The sequence below is a fragment of the Mustela putorius genome, unplaced genomic scaffold (genome assembly GCF_011764305.1).
Source record: "Mustela putorius furo isolate JIRA1106 unplaced genomic scaffold, ASM1176430v1.1 tig00000450_pilon_pilon_pilon, whole genome shotgun sequence".
Lineage (NCBI taxonomy): Eukaryota > Metazoa > Chordata > Mammalia > Carnivora > Mustelidae > Mustela > Mustela putorius.
The window spans coordinates 7405140-7425847 of NW_025421385.1; the positions used below are offsets into that span (position 1 = coordinate 7405140).

Below are 20708 nucleotides of genomic sequence, written 5' to 3' on the forward strand. Positions count from 1 at the left end.
CCATGGACCAGGACAAGGTGGCCCCGTGACCAGACCAAGGGGAGCATTGTCTTGAAGGAACAAGCTTCCATACCATTTAATCAGGTGCATGCAGCCTACAGGAAATATACCCAAATGTTGTATTAGTCAGAGTAGGCTCACTCTAAGAGTTGCAGCAAACAACCCCAAATCTCAGTGGTTTAATACAAGAAAGTTTACTTCTCATTAATTTCCCGTTCCCATGCAGGGGAGCTGGAGGGAGGAGGACCGGGACTCCCCTCCCCACAGGCTTTCAGGAATGGATCTCCTTCTGTCTAAGGACTCCACCACATCTGAGCGCTTCAGCACTTTCTGCTGGCAGGTGAAGGAAGCAAGGGAGAGAGTGGGATTATCAGAAGGAAGGCTGTCTGGCTGCAGGCCTGACAGTGCCCCATATTACTTCTCCCAACTTCACTGACCAGGACTCTGCCTCATGACCCACCAGCGGCAAGAGAAGCTGGGAAATACGACCTGGTTCTGGGTCAGGAAGGTAAAATGCAGGGTATTCTCTGCACTAAGGGCAAATTAGTGTCCAAGAGATGTGTTTTGTTTTGTTTAAATATTTAAGGCAAGTTAATTTTGCTAGATTTGAGTTCAGCAAACTATAGCCCCAGGGTCAGATCTGACACACCACTTCTTCCCCCTCTCCCCATTACCCCTACCCAGCTCAAGAGTCTGTACATGTTAACAGAAACCAGTACTTCTGCACATGACTTCTGGCCAGGCACAATGACAGGCACTCTGATGTAGATGTCAGACCAAGCACTGTGGTAGGTGTTATGACTTCCGTTCTAGAGCTGAGGACACCAAGGCTGAGGCAGGTTCTGTGACTTGCCCTTGAAGTTGAAATACAGAGGAGCTGACATTTAGGGCCAGATCTACTGAATTCCAAAGATACATCAAAACATATAGACATATATCAATGTCTTATCTGTTAGATATCCCACTTAGTTGTGCCCCTGCCTCTGTGAAAAGCTCCACTCTACAGTGTGCCAAAACTCGCCGGGAGTGTGGTTCAGCTGTGGGCACCCTACTCTCATCAATTACAGGACTTTATGGTCAGCCATATCTGGCCAGCCCGTCTCTGATAGATTTGAGTTCAGCAAACTATAGCCCGCACACCACTCCCTCCCTCTCTGCCCATTACCCCTACCCAGCTCAAGAGTCTGTACATGTTAACAGAAACCAGTACTTCTGCACATGACTTCTGGTCTTGAAGCTATCTGTAGATAGCTTCAAGCTTTCTGTAGGTGAATGGCAGCATTTCACCAGATAAAATCTGGGGCTCCTGCCTTCAGGTAAAGAGACGATGCTTCTGTCCCAAAGTCTACAGAGTGAGTTCAGGGGAACCGGCACTTGTTTCAGTCACACATAAAGCAGTTCCACTCACGACATTCTCATCACACTCCTCATAAAGAAACACCCAGTGCATCTCCACGAGTTCCCATGGACCACCTGCATGGGCTTTGTATGCCTGTGAAAAATGAAGATGCCCTGACCCCACCTCAATCTTTTGATTCCAACTCTCTGTGGGTGGGTGCCAGGAATACACACCAACCAGTGCTCCAGAGGGCATTTAATAAATGGCTACAGGGAAAATGATAATGAAGACAAGAGAGGGAGAGAATGAACATCCTGTTTCTCATATATTCCTCTCCCATTCCTCCTTGTCCTCTGAGGTTGAGGTCAAGGTCAGTGCCCATTCTGCCTTGATTTATAGTCACTCAGAAGGTATCCATTCACTACACCTATCACCTCACCTCACTGGTGATGAAAAATAAGGTTCAGCATAAAATATAATTTGTGTTGAATTACTGGTGTTTCAGGAAGTGGGGGAAAACCACACACCTCTGATAAAAATAAACAAACAACAGTGATAGATTCAGCTGTTGTAAACTCACCCAGGAAGTCTGGAAGGGAGAAAATGATTCCAGATCAGTACTGCCCCCCAGCTCCTTTCCCCCACAGGAAAATCCTCTCAGGTTTCCCAAAGAGATCAACTGCCTGAGAGCTTACAATCAACAAACACCAATCACAAAACATATGACAAACAGCAAATGAAAGATTTAGAACCCCAAGGGTTTCAAGTAGTATAAGTACCAGATACAAACTTTAGAGTAATCATGTATAAAACACTTAAAGAAATTGAAAAATGGGCAAGAAATAAGAGACTACCAATAAATGGCCAGGCATATTTGATAGATTACAAATATAACTTCAACAAATGAGAAAGATAATTGTTGAACTACAAAGTTGAGTGGATGAATTAAATAGCAGAGCTGATACTGCTGAATATGAAGGCAGTATTCTAGAAGGTAGGTCTGAAAAAACATCTCAATGATATATATAGATAAGGAAGTGGAAAATATGAGGGAAACATTAAGAGTCATGAAGGATAGCTAAAGAAGGTCCCACTTATGTCTAGTTAAGGAAAGAAGAGAACAGGAAAAGGGAACACAGAAGAGACACTGGCTGAGAATTTCCCAAAATTCAGTTAAAGGTAATACAACAATTGGTTCATCCAGTGACTATCTTTTGGATGTCTATTATGTGCCAGATGCCTTTTAGGGCAATATGCACCAATCTGGGCAAAGAAAAGAAATACCCACTTAAATACAACCTTAGCAGAAAGGACAGTGAGACTGACAGCAGATTTTTCCAAAGCAAAATGAAAGCTGTAAGACAGAACTAACATCTTCACAGGGCTGAGGGAAAACAGTTGGCAACATGGAATTATTTTCCTAGCAAAACCAGTCTTTCAAGAATAATGGTGAATAATGGCCAGCTTGGTCAGTGGAACATGTGACTCTTGATCTCTGGGTTGTGTGTTCGAGCCCCATGTTGGGGTAGAGATTACCTATTTTTTTTTTTTTTTTTAAGAATGAGGAAACAAAGACATTCCCATATAAACAAAAACTGAGAACATGGACCACCTAGAGATATGCACTAAAGAAAAATTTTAAAGATTTATATCAAAAGGAAGGGGGAAATGGAGATATTGTATGAAATGATGAGCAGTGTAAACCCAAGCATGTGTGATCTACACAGAGCCCATAAATTAAGACTAAAAAGAAAGACCTAGGATATTGGCTACAAACACCTGTGATACACGAGGTGAGAGACTGAGTGAAAGTGTTGAAACTTCCTAAATTGTTGAGAAGATTGCAGTATTAAATTTAGGTGCTGTTAAGTAAGCATAGTAAAATGTCAAGGATAACCACTAAAAGAGCTGAAATAAAGGATCTAAATTCCAAATAAGTAAAGGAAGGAACAAAATAGAATAAGAAAAACAAATTGAAAAATCATTTTTTAAAGGGAGGAAAAAAGCATAGAAATAATATGTATAGTAGAATAATATGATATAAGAAAAATATGAGAAAATATGAAAAACATACAAAAATAATATATAAAATTCTATATATTATATAATATGAAAAATAATATAACAAGATCAAATATATCAATGAATAAAATAAATGTAACGAGACTATGTGTACCAGTTGAAAACAAAATCAAGTTATATGCATTTTATAAGAGATACATCTAAACTCTTAGAACATGGGAAGTTTGAAAGTAACAGGAAACAAAAGATCCAACAGGTAAATATTAACTAAAAGAAAGGTAAAGTGGCCACATTAGTATGAGACAAAATACACAGCAAGACAATATAATTCACAGATTTTAGACAGGGTCTCCAAACACTGACAAAAGGTTCAATTCACTATGTAGGTTACAAGCAAAATCTAAATTTGTAGATACACACACCCAATAAAATTGCCCCATGTATGTAACTTTTTAAGCCTGCTGGAGATACAGGGAGGAACTGACAGATGCTCCAACATAATGGCTAATTCCAGTACTTGTTAATCTCAACAGACCAAGCTAACGGCAAGTTAATTAAAATCTAGAATATTTTAACAGCACAAGAAACAAGCTTCAAATATGGGATGTCTATAAACCCTGCCCCCAATAGCTAAGGGTTGCACATTCTTCTAGAACATGTACAGAAAACATTTATGAAAATTGACCTCTTAAAGGCCAAAAAGCAAACTTCAATGAAGTCCAAAGAAGCAGCATCACACAGACCATGTTCTCTGACACACCAAAGCTAAACTGCAAGGTAACAACTAAAAAAGATAAAAAACGTCACGGGCCAAAGATGAAAACATAATGGAAATTACAAATACCGAGAATAGAATAATAATTGAAACCTGCATTTCAAAACTTGTCAGGTATGGCCAAAAAAGTACACAGAAGGAGATCTATAGCTTTAAATATTTATGCTACAAAAGAAGAAAAGCTGAAAATAACTGAGATATGCATCAAACTTCCATTGAAAGAAGCATCCCAAAAGTCAATCTGGGAAACAAGAGCAAATAATAAAGAGGAGAAATTAATGAGATAAAAAGGAACAGTGACCTATGTGGGTCTTAGAAGTAATGATGAAGCAGATGTCCTCCTGGTGAGGTTGATTCAGCAAGAAACGAGGGAGGCCCCAATAATAACTAGCAATAAAAGCGGTGCCGAAGCAAGATCTTTCTCCAGTGCCCAGAGCATAGCAGAGACTGAGCCCAGACTAAAATGTGGGTCTGGAGAGACTTGCCACGCTTGACATTCAGGAAAGAGAGGATGCTGGCACCTCTGATGTCTGTGGGTTAACCGACTGCGTTGGCCTGTGTCGTGGGATAGACGAGTTAGAGCAAAGCAGAGACACGTGAAGCCCTACAAAGCCAAGCTGCCCCACTCTCCAGTGTGGCAGCTACTTCCCTCATAAGGGCGTTCCTTTTACTGGGGGGAAATGACCTGGAAAGGAAAAATGAGACTGATTCGGACTATTTTTAAAACGTGCTCTGAACCCAGGTTCACTGAGGCACTTTTTCTTTCCTTCCTTCTTTTTCTCCTTTTTAAAAAAAAATTTCCATTTATGGCATACAAGCAGACATTTAAAAGTCCTAACATCCATTTCAAAGACTCACTCCTAGGCAAGGAAGTGAAGTGTGCGGGTGGAGGAGGCTCAGACTTTCCTGCGTTCTGTCACGCTCTACGCTGGCCAGCACCTGACAAGCACGCAAGGCTGAGATGCAAACATTAGAAAGTCCGCCCTGAGGAAGTTACCTATCAGTGAAAAATCTACTGCCTCATCTTGAGCAAGAGGAGTAAGAGAGGGGCTGGACTGAAACAGCCCTGCACTAGGCATTGACTTTGACTTCATTCCTTGGAGCCATTTCGCTTTGTAAGATGGAAAAACAGTGGGTGAGTTTCAGGTGTCCACTCAGTACTGTTCATGTCAAGAGGAGCAAGACATTCCTGGCTGGTCTGGATGATTATGGCTGACTGTGCTCCTCCTGCTACGAAATGAAATACAATGGCAGATTGGCCAGAAGAAAGAAGTAAATATGAAGGTTCCAAGTAATTTCCTGCAGCTTCTAAAGTGCGCGTGCTTATTTTGGGTGGACTCGTCCCCAAGGTTTTGAGCACTACCTAGAGGAACGGAGAAGGATTCACCCTCATGACAATGGATCTCAACCCATCTGGGCCACTTAGAAGGTCTGGGACTCTGGCAGGTCCTTCCACATCTCCTGACTCAGGTACCTCTTCTACAAGGCTAGGACAATGATATCTCCCCCCACGGGTGCAAGGATGAAGTGGAATAGCCATATGGGGACATTCTGGAATCTGGTCTGCCCTTCCATCTTCGAAACTCTTTCAATTCACCTCCTTTCCATGATTAATACCTTAATCTTTAAATCTGTAGAAACACATTGGGTACAGTGTGAACCAGAGATAGAAGTAAAGTTCCTTTAATCCCGATGGAATATGAAAAAACAAAAACTAAATGGACCATCTTCAAAACCAAAGCCAGTGAAGTGAGAGCCAGGCAGAACTCTGAGAGAGAATGAGTTGCTCTGAATGGTTGTATTTCCTGAATGGATGGTGGGGGAGGGGGTTCTCCTAAGAATCAAAGCATTAAAAACAAACCAGAAAAAGTGACCAATTTGGGATTAAAAAAAAAAAAAAATCTCTCCAATATACTTCAAAGACCTGTTGGTGGCCTTCAGCAGTGCATGCTGAGTGCCATTCTACTTTTCCTTGAAAATTTTCATTGTTGTTCTGGGCACCCTGAGCATCCATGCAGCCATAACACCGGTGGCATCTGTAAGACTATAAAGGGCTTAGTCCAGCCTCTCATTTTACAGATGAGAAAGCTAAGCCCTGAGAGGTTAACCAAGCCACACAACTAGCTGCAGACAGTACCACACCAGGTCTCCTGACCTTCCACTTTCCACATTGCCTTTTGGGAGCCACTGACCTTCATAAGATCACCTGTCCCTCCTTGAAATAACCCCAGGTCACCTGAAACAACCCCAGAACCCCAGAATATTTCACAAGTATCTGTCTGGGCACTAACTCACAGATTTCTATGTCTCCCTTCTCTGATGTCCAGGGATCACACTGGCTCACAGAAACCCCACTTGAGCGCATGTGCGTTTCGCTTTGAGGGCTCATTTTATTCTCTGAGGCTTAAATGTCTTCAAAAATCCGGTGTCCTCTCTCCAAGGCTTATCTTCTAACTTTCCTGGGAAGTAAGGACTAAGCAGCCATGCTAAATGGGATACCAGCAGCCATCAAACAGCTCGGAGGAAGTACTAGGGATAATGCCCGGTCCCACTGTAGTCCACACCCTGTCCATTTCATCTATGAAATCCCTAACAGCAACCCCACGTAGTTTATGAAGCAGTTGCCATCATTACCCACAGATCAAGTAGAAATTAAAGTACCCCGAATACACAGACACACTGCCTGGCTGGGTGGCCACAGGTTTTACCCCGAATACACAGACACACTGCCTGGCTGGGTGGCCACAGGTTTTATCTCCACACCACTCAGCATAGGACCATACACACATGGCACTATAGAACATGCGTGACCTCAAAGATCTAGAATCCCAACACCAGAGAGATGAGGTCACTATGAACAGTGATGGAAGAGGCATCACTAATTTCATATCTAGAGTTTTCCCTCTTATTCAAGGAAGTGCTTAAAAAACGTTTATGACAATAACTGAAGATAAAAATGTTTCTTTCCTAATTTGCCAGAGCGCATTCAATCATTTTTTTAGGAAATTAAATTGATCTCTGATTGCCCATGAAGTTCAAAGAAACGGCTGGTTCCTGTGACCCAGCCTCCATGGAGGCAGTCCCCACAGCTAAGGCACAAAGATGAGGAAGAAACTGTCATCCCAGCCCAGCGTGGCAACAGTGCTTCGGCCAAGGCTGAGCGGCCGCTAACCAACGCGCTGTCGTCCCAAACACAGCCAGGCGGCTACCCTGGGAAGGGGGATCTGCCTTGTAAGGTTGTAGCCCTTTCTGCTGCCTTCCTGTAATTTACTAACACGAAAAAAATTAAATTAAAATTAAAACCCTTCATGGAAACCCACAGCTTTCCCAATTTCTCTGAGATGTTGCTCTTTGCCCCAGAGCAGTTTTGCTAAAATCATGCCCACGGAGAGTCTTGACCTCTGTCCCCGTGCACTTCCGATCATCTTTTGGGCAACCAGTTGACGTTCCGCCCTTCCTTTAGCCCCTGAAGACCACAGAGCAATCCTGCCCGGCCCAACCAAGTTTCTCGCCCCAGGGGCCGCGGGTCTCCACCGCGAGTGGGACCGTAATTTCCCACTTTTGCCCTAACCACCCCGACGACAACGTCCGTCGTACGGGACGCTCGGATGCCCGAGGAGGTGCGTGCGGAGCATCCGCGAACTTAGCCCCTGTCCCCACCCGTGGTTCACACCCGAAAGCCAAGCATCTCTCGGTCCGCTCGCTCGCAGAGGGCAATCAGCGACACGTTGCCCCGGCCTGTCGCGCGCGGCGCTTCGAGAGCGGGCTGCCCCCGGTCGGTCCCCAGAGGCCACAACAGGTGCCAGCCTCCCCGGGCCGGCGGCCGCGGAGGCCGGCTTCCCGCCCTCGCCGCGTCCGGGGGGCAGCAGGGCGCCGTCCCGTCGCGCGGGCCCGCCGTGCCCACCCGCTTACCTCGCTGACGATGGTGGAGTGGGTCTGGGCGTACCGCCAGCCGCCCCGGCACGGCACGAGCGGCGCCGAGCGGTTGGGGAAGGCGGCGAGCGGGTCGGCGCAGCTGAGCGCGTCGGGCGCGGCGCTGGCGTTGGCCGCCTCCAGCAGGTACCGCCGGCAGCTGCCGTCGCCGCGGCGCTCGGGGGGCGCCGTGCGGTTCCACTCCTCCTCCGGGCTCCAGCCGCAGCGCTCGGCCAGCGCGGCGGCGCTCGGGCCGCGGCACCAGTAGCGCTCGGGCTGGCTGCCCAGGAAGACCACGCCGACGAAGAGGAAGGCGAAGGTGACGCCCGTCAGGCACAGCAGCAGGAACACGCGCCGCTGGAAGCGCCCGAACTCGCCCGCCCTCTGCAGCGCCTCGTCGAAGGACGGCATGGTGCGCGCGGCCGGCCGCCGCCGGGCCCGACTCCGCGAGCGCGTCCTGCCGCCGGCCGCCCGGCCTCCGAGTGAGCGCGGGCCCCGCCGGCCGCCGCCTCACCCCTGCCGCTCCCCACCTCCCCCCCCCCGCACCCCCCTCCGCACGGCGCTCCCGCCTCACAGCCCCGGGCGCCGCGCCAGCCGTCGCCGGCCCTGCGGCCCCCGGGGCCCTCGCGCCCGCCGCCCCCGCCTCCCGACCTCGGGCGCCCGCGGCGGCCCGGGCGGCGCTCCCCGGGGACGCGGCGGCGGCGGGGTCGGGGTGGGCGCGCGGCGGTGCCCGGGCGGCGCGGCCTGGCTCGGCGCCACCGCGCGCCGGCCACCCGGCCCGGGACTGCGAGTGACGGGCACAGCCTCCGGCCTGGCGCGGAGCTCCATTCGGTCCCTGCCAGCAGCCTGCTCTGCGCTCCGCCCCGGGTCGCGCGCCCCATCGGAAAGTTCCAGGGTCACCCACGACTTTCTGGGCTCCTCGGTCGCGGCCTCTCGGAGGTCTCGAGGGCAGCGGGGGGAGGGGGCGCACGGGAGGGCGGGGGACGAAGGACGTGCGCTCCGGGTCCCGCCTGTGCCCGGGGGACACCCCCTCCAGCCCTCAGTGCTCAAAGGCCGCTTGGCGACCCACTGCCGAGCCGGATCCGGGGGCGGGGGTGGATTCTGGTCACATCTAAGAGGTCGCCCAACTTTTTCAAAGACGCAGCTGGGCAATCTAGAGTTTAAGCCTCTCGTTCAGATTCAAAGTGACAAGGGACCTCCAGAGGGAAACAGGTTTTCTCAGCCGGGGCCTTCAGACTGACTTTCCGGGCCTGAAATCGCTCAGAAAGGGTGTTTGGTTGGTTTGAGGGTTGGTTTTCACTTCTTCATCCGCTCCCAGAGGTCCACAGAGCGCGTCCGCACGGGCCTCCGGCCTCCGGGACTCTGCTTGCGTCCCTTTGCGCTGCTGTGCGCGGTGCTCGGTGCTCGGTCTTCGCCGGCCGGCTTGCGGGCCGCCCCCGGGCTGCAGAGCTGACCGCGTTCTCCCTGCCCGGCCCGGCCTCCTCGCTCGCCCTTGTCACCTGAGAATCTCTCTAGCTCTTCTCCCCAGACCCACGCCCCATCCTCAAAAAGGCTTTGTGCCTTCAGCTTGCTTTTCTTGGAGGGCTGAGAGGTTCCCTCCTTCCAGAACAAGAACTCTGGAGCCAGGAGGCTCTCTTCAACCTTTCCCTCACCCCCTCATCAGCCTGTGACCTTGGGCAACTTCCCCGGGCCAGCGGGGCATTCTCACCTGTCAGATGAGGCCAATGAGTACCCTCCTGGGTCTCTGTAAAAACGGAATGAATTAACATATTATAACATGTATAAAGGGCCGGGAAAGTGTCTCATGCATGTAGTCTATAACCTGTTTCGGGTGGGCTACTGTTGCTGGTGTTATTTGTGCTGAATTAACTCTATGTGGGCCGCAGGGAAGTCCTTAGCATTACAGGTGCTGTGTGGACTAAAACTCCCGAGAGAATGGGGGGCGCACAGCGGGGATGCTCTGATTGCCGGTTTCTGTTGCTCTCTTGTTCCTTGATCTTAGCTACTAAAATAAAGCATATCTATCACCATCCATCACCAAGTTAGCAGTCACTCTTGGGTGGATGTGTCTCACGCTCGGGGCTCTGGCCCCTATTTTTAACTGCCCCCCTGGGCCCCAGACTCAATCTGTCTTCCTCCCACCGAGCTCTTCCTCCTGCCCCTCCTTGTGGTGTAACGGTGGCCCAGCCCCAGGCTCTGAGTCTCCGGACCCTCGCAGCCCCCCTGAGTGTGCAGGCTTTTCCTCCAGCCGCACCTCAGCTCGCTCCACCGCCCGCCCCACGCGTGACACACACACACACACGCGCACAGGCCGTCCTTCCTAGCGCCCTTCCCTGCTTTCTCCGTCTCGCAGATGCATTTCCCTATCCCTTTGTTTGCTGTAGATCCCACGTGTTTATCTTAGCTGTGTTCCTCCACTAGAATGCAGCTTCTGTGAGGGCAGAAACTTCTGTTTTGTTCACTCCATGCTCCCACCACCTGAAGAATGCCCGGTTCACCGGAGGTGAGCATACCTGACTGCTTCTTGACTCGGCCCCTCAGGGTCCCCCACCAGAGCCCCTGGGGGTTCCTCACCAGCAGCTGGCCTGTGGGCCACGGCCACGGTGTAGCTCGCGGAGCCTGTCTTGCCTTCCAGGTTAAATCTTGTCTCACCCTCCCTTTAAAGGTCCCAACCTATGTCCCTCACCACTGGTCCCCTCCTGTAGCAGCCAAACATAGCTACTTGCTAATCCTCAAATCCTTCTTGAACTTTCCTAAATTGATCCCTGTATACACAAAGTTCCCTCTTCCTGGCATATCACTCGCCTGCCCTTCCCTGCCCACTGCCCAGCAAGGCCGGGCCGGAAGGGGGCAGCCGGTCCATGAAGCCTACCCCACCCCCGCGGCCGCCTTCCTTCCCAGGTAAAGCCCTCTTCGTCTGTGCTCTTCACACATCTAAGAACCTTCTCACAAAATTTCACTACCTTTTCCTTTGGGTTGTATTTGTTCGAGTATTTTAATTTTTTTTTTTTTTAATGTAGTGTATGGTCAAGTAGACCTAGAATATAGCTAATATAATGGAATTTGAAGCCAAACCTACTGGGTCCAGATTCCCTTCCTTTTGCAGTGAGTGACCTCCTCAAGTCATTTAGTTGTCTTCCATAAAACTGAGTAGTAATAAACTATCTAATTTTAAAGGTGAATCACTTAGAATAGTACTTGAAACATGGTAAGTGATATATATGAGTCAGCTATTAAAAAGAGCCAAAAAACAAAAAAACAAAAAAAACAATCCCTACCCCCAGAATTAGCAAGGTCATGTTGTTGTGTTTGTTTTAGGTATATGGTTATGAAGAACTAACATTCCTAGACACAGCTGAAGTCTCCTTCAGATGCCTTCAGATCCTGTTCCTTGCCCCTGCCTCCGAGGCAGACTCCAGGCCCTTTCTTGAGAAGGTGGGCCAGGGGGAAAGTCCTACCCAGGCCCAGGAAGAGGCCTTGGACCATTGGACAGGGAATCTTGGGGGTTCCAGCTCCCAGGGTGGGAGTGGGAGGGGTGCACTGCAGAGACGGAGCGGAGATGGGCCTCAGGTGGGTACAACCCCTTAGCCCTGGAAGGTCAGAGCTCCACTCCCAAAGGCACAAGACCTCTCTTGTCCAGGTGTAGCTATCATGAAGTTGTTAATATTCATCTTGTCCAGTTTTCATCCTTTTAAAACACAGGTATCCCATGCGAAAAATTCATAGTACTTGGGGTGCTCTGACATTTATGAAAGTGGTCCCATACTTCCTATTTTTTCCTGTTACTTCTCTTCTTCACAGCACATTATAGTTTTGAGACCCATCACCCTCGATGAACGCGGATCCAGCTCATTTACTCCACCTGCTATGGGCATCTGCTATGGGTCAACCTTTTGAATGACCTCACGACAATTTATCCTTCCCCAACTGAGAGACATCTAGCTCATTTTTAATTTTCCACAGTTACAAGTAACACTGCAGTGAACTTGTTGTGCAAGTTCCCTTGTGCACTTGTGCAAGAATTGACAGAAGGCAAATGCCTAGAAATAGGTTAGCAGGGCCTAGAGTGCACATATTTGGAGTTTCACCGGACATTGCCAAATTGCTTTCGGAGGGGTGGTCCCATCATGCATTCTGCCAGCATGCACATCTGTGCTGACGTTTGGCTTTGTTAAACTCAAGCCCACTAGCAGATGCTCTGGGTAGAATACGCAGTCTCATTGTTCTGATTTGCATGTCCCTGATATAGTCCCTGATATAGTCATGCTTACTCATCATTCAGGTTTCATCTTCTGGGAGAGGCCCTTTCATATCCTCTGCCTGCATTCTCTTTGTTATTTTTTTTTTATTGAACTTTTGGGAAGTTTTTGTAGTATTCTACAAAAGGAAGGAAGGAAGTATTCTACTCCTTTACCAACAGTGTAGATTCTGTCTTCTCAGTCTGTTAACTTTGTTTATAGTGTCTTGCTAACTACAAATAGTTTTTCAGATATAATAAAATATATTAATTTTCCTTATAGCCCTTTTTTTTTGTACTTTGCTTAAAAAAAGAAAATCCTGCATAAATGTTTCTGGATTCTCATTCTGTTCTACTACACTAGCTCTGTGCCAATATTTCCTTGTTAATTATGAGAGCTCTAGAAAAACTCTGATTATCTCGTAGGGCAAGTCCCACCTCCTCTCCCTAACCTTGTTCCTCTTCAGAATTATCGTGGTGATTTGGGGGCTTTTTTCTTCCATATAAAATCTCTACTTTATTAAGGACCATAAAAGTTCAGCTGGGATTTCAAGGTAGAACTCTGTTTGCATGCTATTTCTCCCATTGCTTTGTAGATTTTTGAGAGAAATTCCAAATCATTTTCATCCTTCTATACTAACCCATTGGTATCTATTTTCTATCTGCACATGTGACTATTTAAATGTAATTTAATTAAAATTAAGTAAAATAAAGAATTCTGTTCTTCATGAGCCATGTTTCAAGTGCTCAATAGTCAATGTGGCTAATGGCCATCATATTGAACTAAGCCAATACAGAACATTTCCATCGCCACAGGAATTTCTGTTGGGCAGGCTGATCTAGACACAGTGATCATTAAATGTTTCCTGAAGAGACACAGTAAGAATCAATTGGCCCATAATCTTCAGCCTTTTTAAAACATACAGACTTTGTTCTTGAAAAGATAATTTTTGGGGTTTTTCACATTAAAGTTTAAGGTTGGAATTTACTATTGCATTCGAGTGGATATACCAAATAGTAGAGTATATTTACCCCATATTGAGGTACTAAAATATGTTATAGTGACATTTACGCTATTTGTAAAGCACAAAAAAATTGGTTTACTTAAGAATACTATAGTAAATCTCGGGGCGCCTCAGTGGCTCTGCCTTCGGCTCAGGTCATGATCCCAGGATCCTGGGATTGAGCCCTGTGTTGGGCTCTCTGCTTGGTGGGGAGCCTGCTTCCCTTCCTCTCTCTCTGCCTGCCTCTCTGTCTACTTGTGATCTCTGTCTGTCAAATGAAATAATTAAATCTTTAAAAAAAAGAATACTATAGTAAATCTTGACATAAAACTTTTCAAAAAGGTACATTGAAAGAAAATTGAGCAAGGGAATTTGTACATGTGCTCAGGGCTTAGGAAAAAAAATAGGAATTGTATTTTCTTTCTTGTTTTTTAATAAATAGGTAAGAATATCTGAAACACTCTCATTCTTACCATATTTGGCACAGAGTAGCTATTTTTTAACTTATGTAGTTTGTGAATGTAGTAAAAGCTACAAGTCACTCCTATTATTATATGGCCTAAATACCAACCCTAACATTGATTTAGATTGAGCGCTATTCAATGGGTCTTTTTCTGATCCATCTCTTGCTGGTTTACTTGCTGGTTGATTACAGTTTGCTGGTTGATTACAATTTGGACTTCCTTATAAGAAAGTTTCTGGCTTGGGGGGAACCATTATACATACTATTATCCTTTTGAAATCAATGATCATTCTATACTTGATCATCTAGGAACTTAGACTTAAAACCCTCTTTAGAGAAGGTATAGCCTTGGAAAAAAATCTGGTGAAATATTCCAGAATTGAATTTTGACAAGGTAGAAAAAGTTAGTGAAACCAGAGACTTGGAGAGTTCCTGTTTACTCTGCTAATGTATACGGCAGCAAACCCTTCACCACTTCCCCTCCAGTACTTGTGCGTTTTGTGCTGTTCTCACAAGTGCAAGGTGAAGTGCATTGCAACTCTTGGAAACCTTTTCATCAGAAATGGTTTCAGTCGAGGAATGGCAAGTGGGTTCCTTCTTATGTCCTCCCCTCCCCCATCTTTTGGCAGAAGTTATCTAGAGGATACCTTTATTGAGGACAACTTTGAAGTTGAGTCCCAAACAGTCCATGATTGATTGGTAATGTCAGATACAGGAGAGGGGGACTGGGTACAAGTGTAAAACAGTGGTCATCCTTCTGTTGGGCCAGTGCAGCCTGACAAGTGCCAAATTGCCAGAATACTCCCTCTGGGTCTCCACCTTAATGAAAGGTCACTGTAGCGATTAATTGCTAAAATATCATCCAGAGGTTTCTGCTATTGAACCTCCTCATGGATGAAATTGTCCTTTAGTGGGGTGCCTTTGATAGTTTGCAAGTGGTTCCCCTGGGCTGAACATTCAAGAGAGACACACTGTTTCTGAATCTCAGTACCATCAAACATAAATCCCATTAATGCAATCTTCAAATGAGAGCAGGCAGTCTTGGGAAAGAGGCAAGTGTCCATTAAAACTCAAGTCACCTCTCAATGAATCAAACTTAAAATCTGAAGAATAACACTTTCACTGAAAATGACATTCTAGAAACATAGTTAGGATGCCCACAACCCGTTCCATAGAAGACACAGGTGACGAAGACTGCATTTGAGATCAGTGCTCCTCGACCTCCCTGTGGTTGTCTGTTTCCTATCTATCGCAGACCAAAATGTGTTTTTACTGAGCATGAGTAGCTTGAAGCTCACAGCACATACAACCCCAAGGCAAATTCAACATCGGGACTGGTCTACACCCTGTTCAAGGAGGCCTGTGAGGCCTAGTCACTCACTTCATGGTGATGTCAGAGTGTATAAAAGTTTCTAAAGGCTTACTCCCAGTCTCTGTACCAACCTGATGCAGACTGAAGGCAGCAATTCATAGACCGGGTCTAATAGTATAGTCTACGCAGCCAGTTTTTGGTAAAATAACATTATATTTATATTTCCGTGAGAGGTCTATGTTGTACCCTGGGTACACAAATAGATGTTCTAACACTGCAGGCCTCCTGCAAGTATTTCTGGATTGAACAAAATCTCCAGAGTGTACATATGCATGAAAGAAGGGTGATCTCCATGTTCACAAAGTCACACCAAGGGCATTTGAATGCTTAGCTGATTTCATGAGCTAAAGGCTTTCTTTTTTTTCCTTTTTTTTTTTAAAGATTTTATTTATTTATTTATTTGACAGACAGAGATCACAAGTAGGCAGAGAGGCAGGCAGAGAGAGAGGGAGAAGCAGGCTCCCTGCCAAGCAGAGAACCTAATGCGGGGCTCAATCCCAGGCCCCTGAGGTCATGACCTGAGCTGAAGTCAGAGGCTTTAACCCACTGAGCCACCCAGGCTCCCTGAGCTAAAGGCTTTCTATGTGTAGATTACTTTCCTTTTGGAATTAATTTTTGTTTGTTAAATCACAGATGTTTACTTTCTCAGTCCATACTGAAGTCAATAAGTAATTTCTAGTTCTGGTTGGGCCGATAAGTGATTTCTTTCTAAAAGTACAATAAAATGAAGATCATTAGATCTTTTCCTGGCGCTAAGATGCAATGAGTTCAAGTGCTCCTTTCCTTTGAATAATTCCTTTAAAGACAAAATGTATCAATTGCAGTTATCTGGGTCCTTTTTAGTGCAGTTTGCCTGTGTGTATTAACCCTGGTGTTCTAAGACAGGTTATGGAATGCTGTTAGATAGAATATCCAATTTTGTGAGATTTTAAAGCTCTGTCTTAACATGAAAAGGTGAAAGCTACCCAAAAAATTCAAAGTGAAACCTTTTTAAACTGTGGCCTAAAGGAATAATAAGTGGAGTATAAGAATTCCCAGGATGAAATTTTTATATAAATGATACATGGCTCCTGGACAGGAGTATACACAAATATTTCTGGGTTTTTTTCTTATATTTTTATTGAATTAATTGTGGTCTACGTGATTTTACCATCTATCCTGAGTATAGCAATTGCGTGGCTGTGTTTGAGACACCACTATAAATATTAGGAGAAAAGGCCAGGCGGAAAAGATGATGTTCATAGATAGGAAACTCGTCTAAGCAGCAAGATGGAGAGAGGATAATAAATCTCGATGCGTTTTCTTGTTAAGATGTCTCACACTCTGGAATCTGGAGTCTAAATTCTAATCCCGAACATACAGTGAGATAAAAAGTACGTGGGACATGTTTACTTGTCCTAAAAACAGATTAGAGCTCTCTGTGTTACTCATTTCTGTCTCTCTGCCAGGTCAGGGTCGCTGAGACCATGGGACTCTCTCGTGCCTCGTGGGGGAAGGTCCGTCACCTTCCTCAGCTCAGACTCCGGCTTCAGTGAGTGGCCAGGGTGACACCCCCCTTTGGGCCCCATAACATGCTGTCCTCGAGAGGCTCCCCACGGAAGCTCACTGCACCAAAAGGCAGGCTACTGTTCCTTTTCAGTCTTTCCATCTAAATGAAAACCTCTCCCAGCCTGTCTTTAACCCCTTCACCCCCGACACTCAGGCTCTCTGGTAACATTTATGGACCCAGACTCTGCCCAGGACAAGCTGTGGCTTTCCCCTCTACATCCCTTCTGCTCCTGAGAACCACACTCACCCAGGAATATGGTCCCTGGACAGAGGAAAAACATAGGCTTGGAAAGATGAGCATCATTTGTCCAAATGTCCCCCAAGTGTCAGCAGCTTACGGGGAATGCAGACTGTTACTGCGTCCCCGGCCACCTGCAGATGGGCCTCCTCGTCCCCATGGCCGAGATGCTGCCTTCGCAATTTGCTTTTGTACTTTTCTCATGACCTTCATGTGAGCACAAGACGTTTTTTGCTTTTGCTTTAGACCTGGATCTGTTTTTGTTTTGTTTTAAGTAAAACCATCTTTTGCTTTCTATAATGATCTCTGTACAAGACTTCTCACAAAAGCTATTGTGGGGGTTCTGTTTTAACTGAAAGACATTTTAGAAGTTGTGTAGTCAGGGCGCCTGGGTGGCTCAGGTCATGATCCCAGGGTCCTGGGATGGAGCCCCCCCACATCAGGCTCCTTGCTCAGCGGAGAGCCTGCTTCTCCCTCTCCTTCTGTTTGTCGCTCTGCATACTTGAGCTCTATCTCTTCATCAAATAAATAAATAAAATCTTAAAAAAAGAAGAAGAAGAAGTCGTGTAGTCCAGTTTCCTTATTTTGCAATCAAGTAATTAAGGACCAAAGAGATAAGTAATTCAGCTAACAGGACTTCATTCAATTTGTGGACCGCTGGGAGCAGGACCCCGGCCCACACTCTCCTATCAAGCACTGACTCAGCTTATCTTGTGAAGCTGTCATTTCATAAATTATTCTTTTGACTACCAATATGGCATATTCTAGAAACTTTAAAAATCTTTGCCTTTCAATGTCAAAATTAATTTGTATGACTATAAAGCCTACTCATTCTTCATTGAAATAACATTATCAGTTAAATTTTTTATGGTGAAAAATGGGAGATTTTGTTGCAAAAATAAAGATTCTTAGCATTTGTAACAGTAGAAAAATAAAATGAGTTTAGTAATTCCAAAGCATTATGTTTGTGTAGGTGGGGAAGAAGGATGACTGGGCACATCCGAGTAAGCCCCCTACCTGGGTGAGTAGGACTGTGACAACCTTAGCTTCCTGGTTTTGACAATACACCTCGGTTATGTAAGGTATGATCATGGGACAAACTGGGTGAAGGGAACACAGAAACTCTCCGTCCTATTTTTGCAACTTCTCATGAGTCCTAAACTATTTCAAAATAAAAAGTTATTTTTAGAAAAAGTATTGATATATTGCTATGACAACTGGTCCTGAAAATTTTGTGTCCAAAATGACTGTGCCGTTGAGTTCTTCCTTTCAAGGACAGGACAATCCCTGCACTCCAAACCCAGCACCCCCCTTCCCTGGCCCAGCTCCATCCTCTGTCTCCCGAGGAACCAACTTCAAACCTCAGGGGGTTAACTAGAGTGGTACAGGCTGGCCTAGAGTGGAGAACTCCTTCTTACCACTACGTCCTTGAGGAAACGCTCCTGTGCTCCGGGGCCCAATTTACAAGTGCGCTTTAGGAGCCCTGCCCATTTGTGAATTGAGGGTTGTTTTGTGTGTGTGCTGTCTTGAGTGTGACCTTGGGTTCAGTGCAAAGGGCAAGTGAAACCAAAACCATAAGCTATGGATTTCTTCCGTTTTGAAATGAGCATTTGTCTTGGGACGGACAAAGAAGGAAGGGTGGCCAATAGGTGATCAATTATATCTTGTCAAAGCCCAAGTCTTAGAAGAAGTCTGTGACCAAAAAACAAAAGCACAAACAAAAAATTAAAAAAGGTCTTTTTGTTGCTTCTGCTCTTTGACTGTGGCAGTCCTTGGCGTTGGTGATCTCGCTGTCCTTACGTACACATGTATGTAGGGTTTTGTGGAGACACACCAGAACAGTTTGTATCTGATAAGCTGGCTGTCCTGGGCATCTTCCGCCCGGGCTCACCAATGCAGCCATCAGGATTATCTTTGCAGCCTTAACCGCCACCACCACCCCCATTTCTGCAGAAGGTCCCAACCCCAAGCTTTTCTGGGAATCCCTGGGTGCTGTCTTTTATGTGCACCCCACAGACCATATTGGCAGTGCTGGAACTTTCCCTTTCGTGTACCCGCAAGAATCTCTATTACTGTGGTAGGGTGGGGTGGGCATTCTCACTGGAGAAGTACATCTTACTCACAGGTTCTGTTCTCAAGAAAGAGCACACAGAGGAAAGAGCATATAGTCAAAAATCTTGCTTGAGAGTCTTCTCGGCGCTCCAGAACAAGATCAGATGATGGTTCCTCTGGTCGGGGACCAAGTGGAGTGTTGGCGTGCACTGCGGGATCATCTTGCTGGGAACTACAGCAGGAGAATGGTGATGTGTGCCCCTGGGAAGCTCGCAAATACCAGGGAAGGACCACTGCACTGGTCCAGACTCACTGGAGGCCTCTGTTTCCTGAGTGAGAGTTGAGGGGAGGCTAGATGGGGCTTCTCTGCAAGTGTCAGCTTCCCCCTGATTTCCACTGCTCCCCACCTCTGCCTTATCCCTCAGGTCTGCATGTGTTTTATCCTTCCAAACAGTCAGGGTTCAAGCTCTTTGCCACAGGTCTCCTGTGGTACAGTCAAATCAGAGGGCATGCCAGGGCATTTGTCCCTAAATAATCTGTCCATGTGTCCAAAGCGCACAGACAAATTAGGATGACTACTTTTTGGCCAGCCAGTACATACCTGAATCTCAGCTCTAGACGCAGCCCAAACTCCCTGTCACATGCTAACGCGGGCCTTCTGCCTGGGTCTTCCATAAGCCAACCCCCAGCCTCTAATCCTTCCCAAGGCAAGGCCTCTTTTCCAGTTACTCAGTGAAGTGTCCTCAGAGATCCCTCCTCAGACCCACGCCAACTACTCTCCTAGTTACGCTTAATCCTTCCTTTACATCTGAAATGCTCTATCACTGTCTTCTGCCTATGTCACATCCTATATATATAGGATATATATTTATATACATTATATATACACACAAACACACATCCAATATATATGTACAAGGTACGTTGTGTATACACACACACACACACACACACATCTCTATTCACATCCCCATGTCCTTCATAACACAGCAAGCTACCATAGCAAGGTAGTTCACTTCTAGAAATGGCCCTACAATAATTCTACGTCATTTATTTGCTGGGTGTCTCAGACACATCACAGACCTCCACTGAGTCTCAGCGCCATTCTTACTGAAATGAGGGTAAAGAACAGTATCAAGGCCACAGGATTATAGGGAGAAATAAAAGGAACCTGGAAGCTGACTGCTTAGCACGGCATTGGACAAAAGGAAGGGTTCCATGTTAACTGTTCTCTAGGCTGCTCTCAATCCTGCCTCCTCCAGTCTCCTACCTACATTTACTTCTCTGGACTCCGGGGCATTTACCGCCTTGTCCTAGTGCCCACCCTCAATACCAGCACCTGGCAGGAGGTACTGTTTCTAACCGTGCCCTGCAAATTGTTAGCGTCTCCTTAACCTCCCTGACGAACAATACTGCATTCTGGAATTCTCTCGTATATATTTCCCAGCGTAATGCTGGACTTTTCACAAGGTATTCTACAAAGAATCCACTGGGTCTCTGTGCCTCTTTAAGGGAAACTGAATGACCCCTTCAGTTAATCGTTCCGCATACTCATATTCTCTGAAACACTATTTTTTTAAGACTTTGATTTAATAATACTTTCGCCTAGATACAAGTGAGAAAAACAAATTAGTCCTCTGTGGTTTCCAGAGACCAGGCTTCCCTGTTTATCCAAGAGCAAGAAAGCCATGAGCTCACATTATCAAAATGGGCCCAGATGCCTGACGCTGTTCCTAATTATTGCTC

At 46.3% G+C, this 20708-nt stretch overlaps 1 protein-coding gene across 1 annotated transcript in view; it reads right to left on the reverse strand.

Moving 5' to 3' along the window:
- The window catches only part of SLC22A3 (solute carrier family 22 member 3), an 88916-nt gene extending 80375 nt beyond the window's left edge, over positions 1-8541 (reverse strand). Inside the window, exon 1 of the mRNA XM_004770906.3 lies at positions 8049-8541. Within this exon, the coding sequence (XP_004770963.2) occupies positions 8049-8459 (411 nt within the window). The 5' untranslated portion in view covers positions 8460-8541. The remainder of the gene's footprint in view (positions 1-8048) is intronic.
- Positions 8542-20708: the final 12167 nt, after the last annotated feature.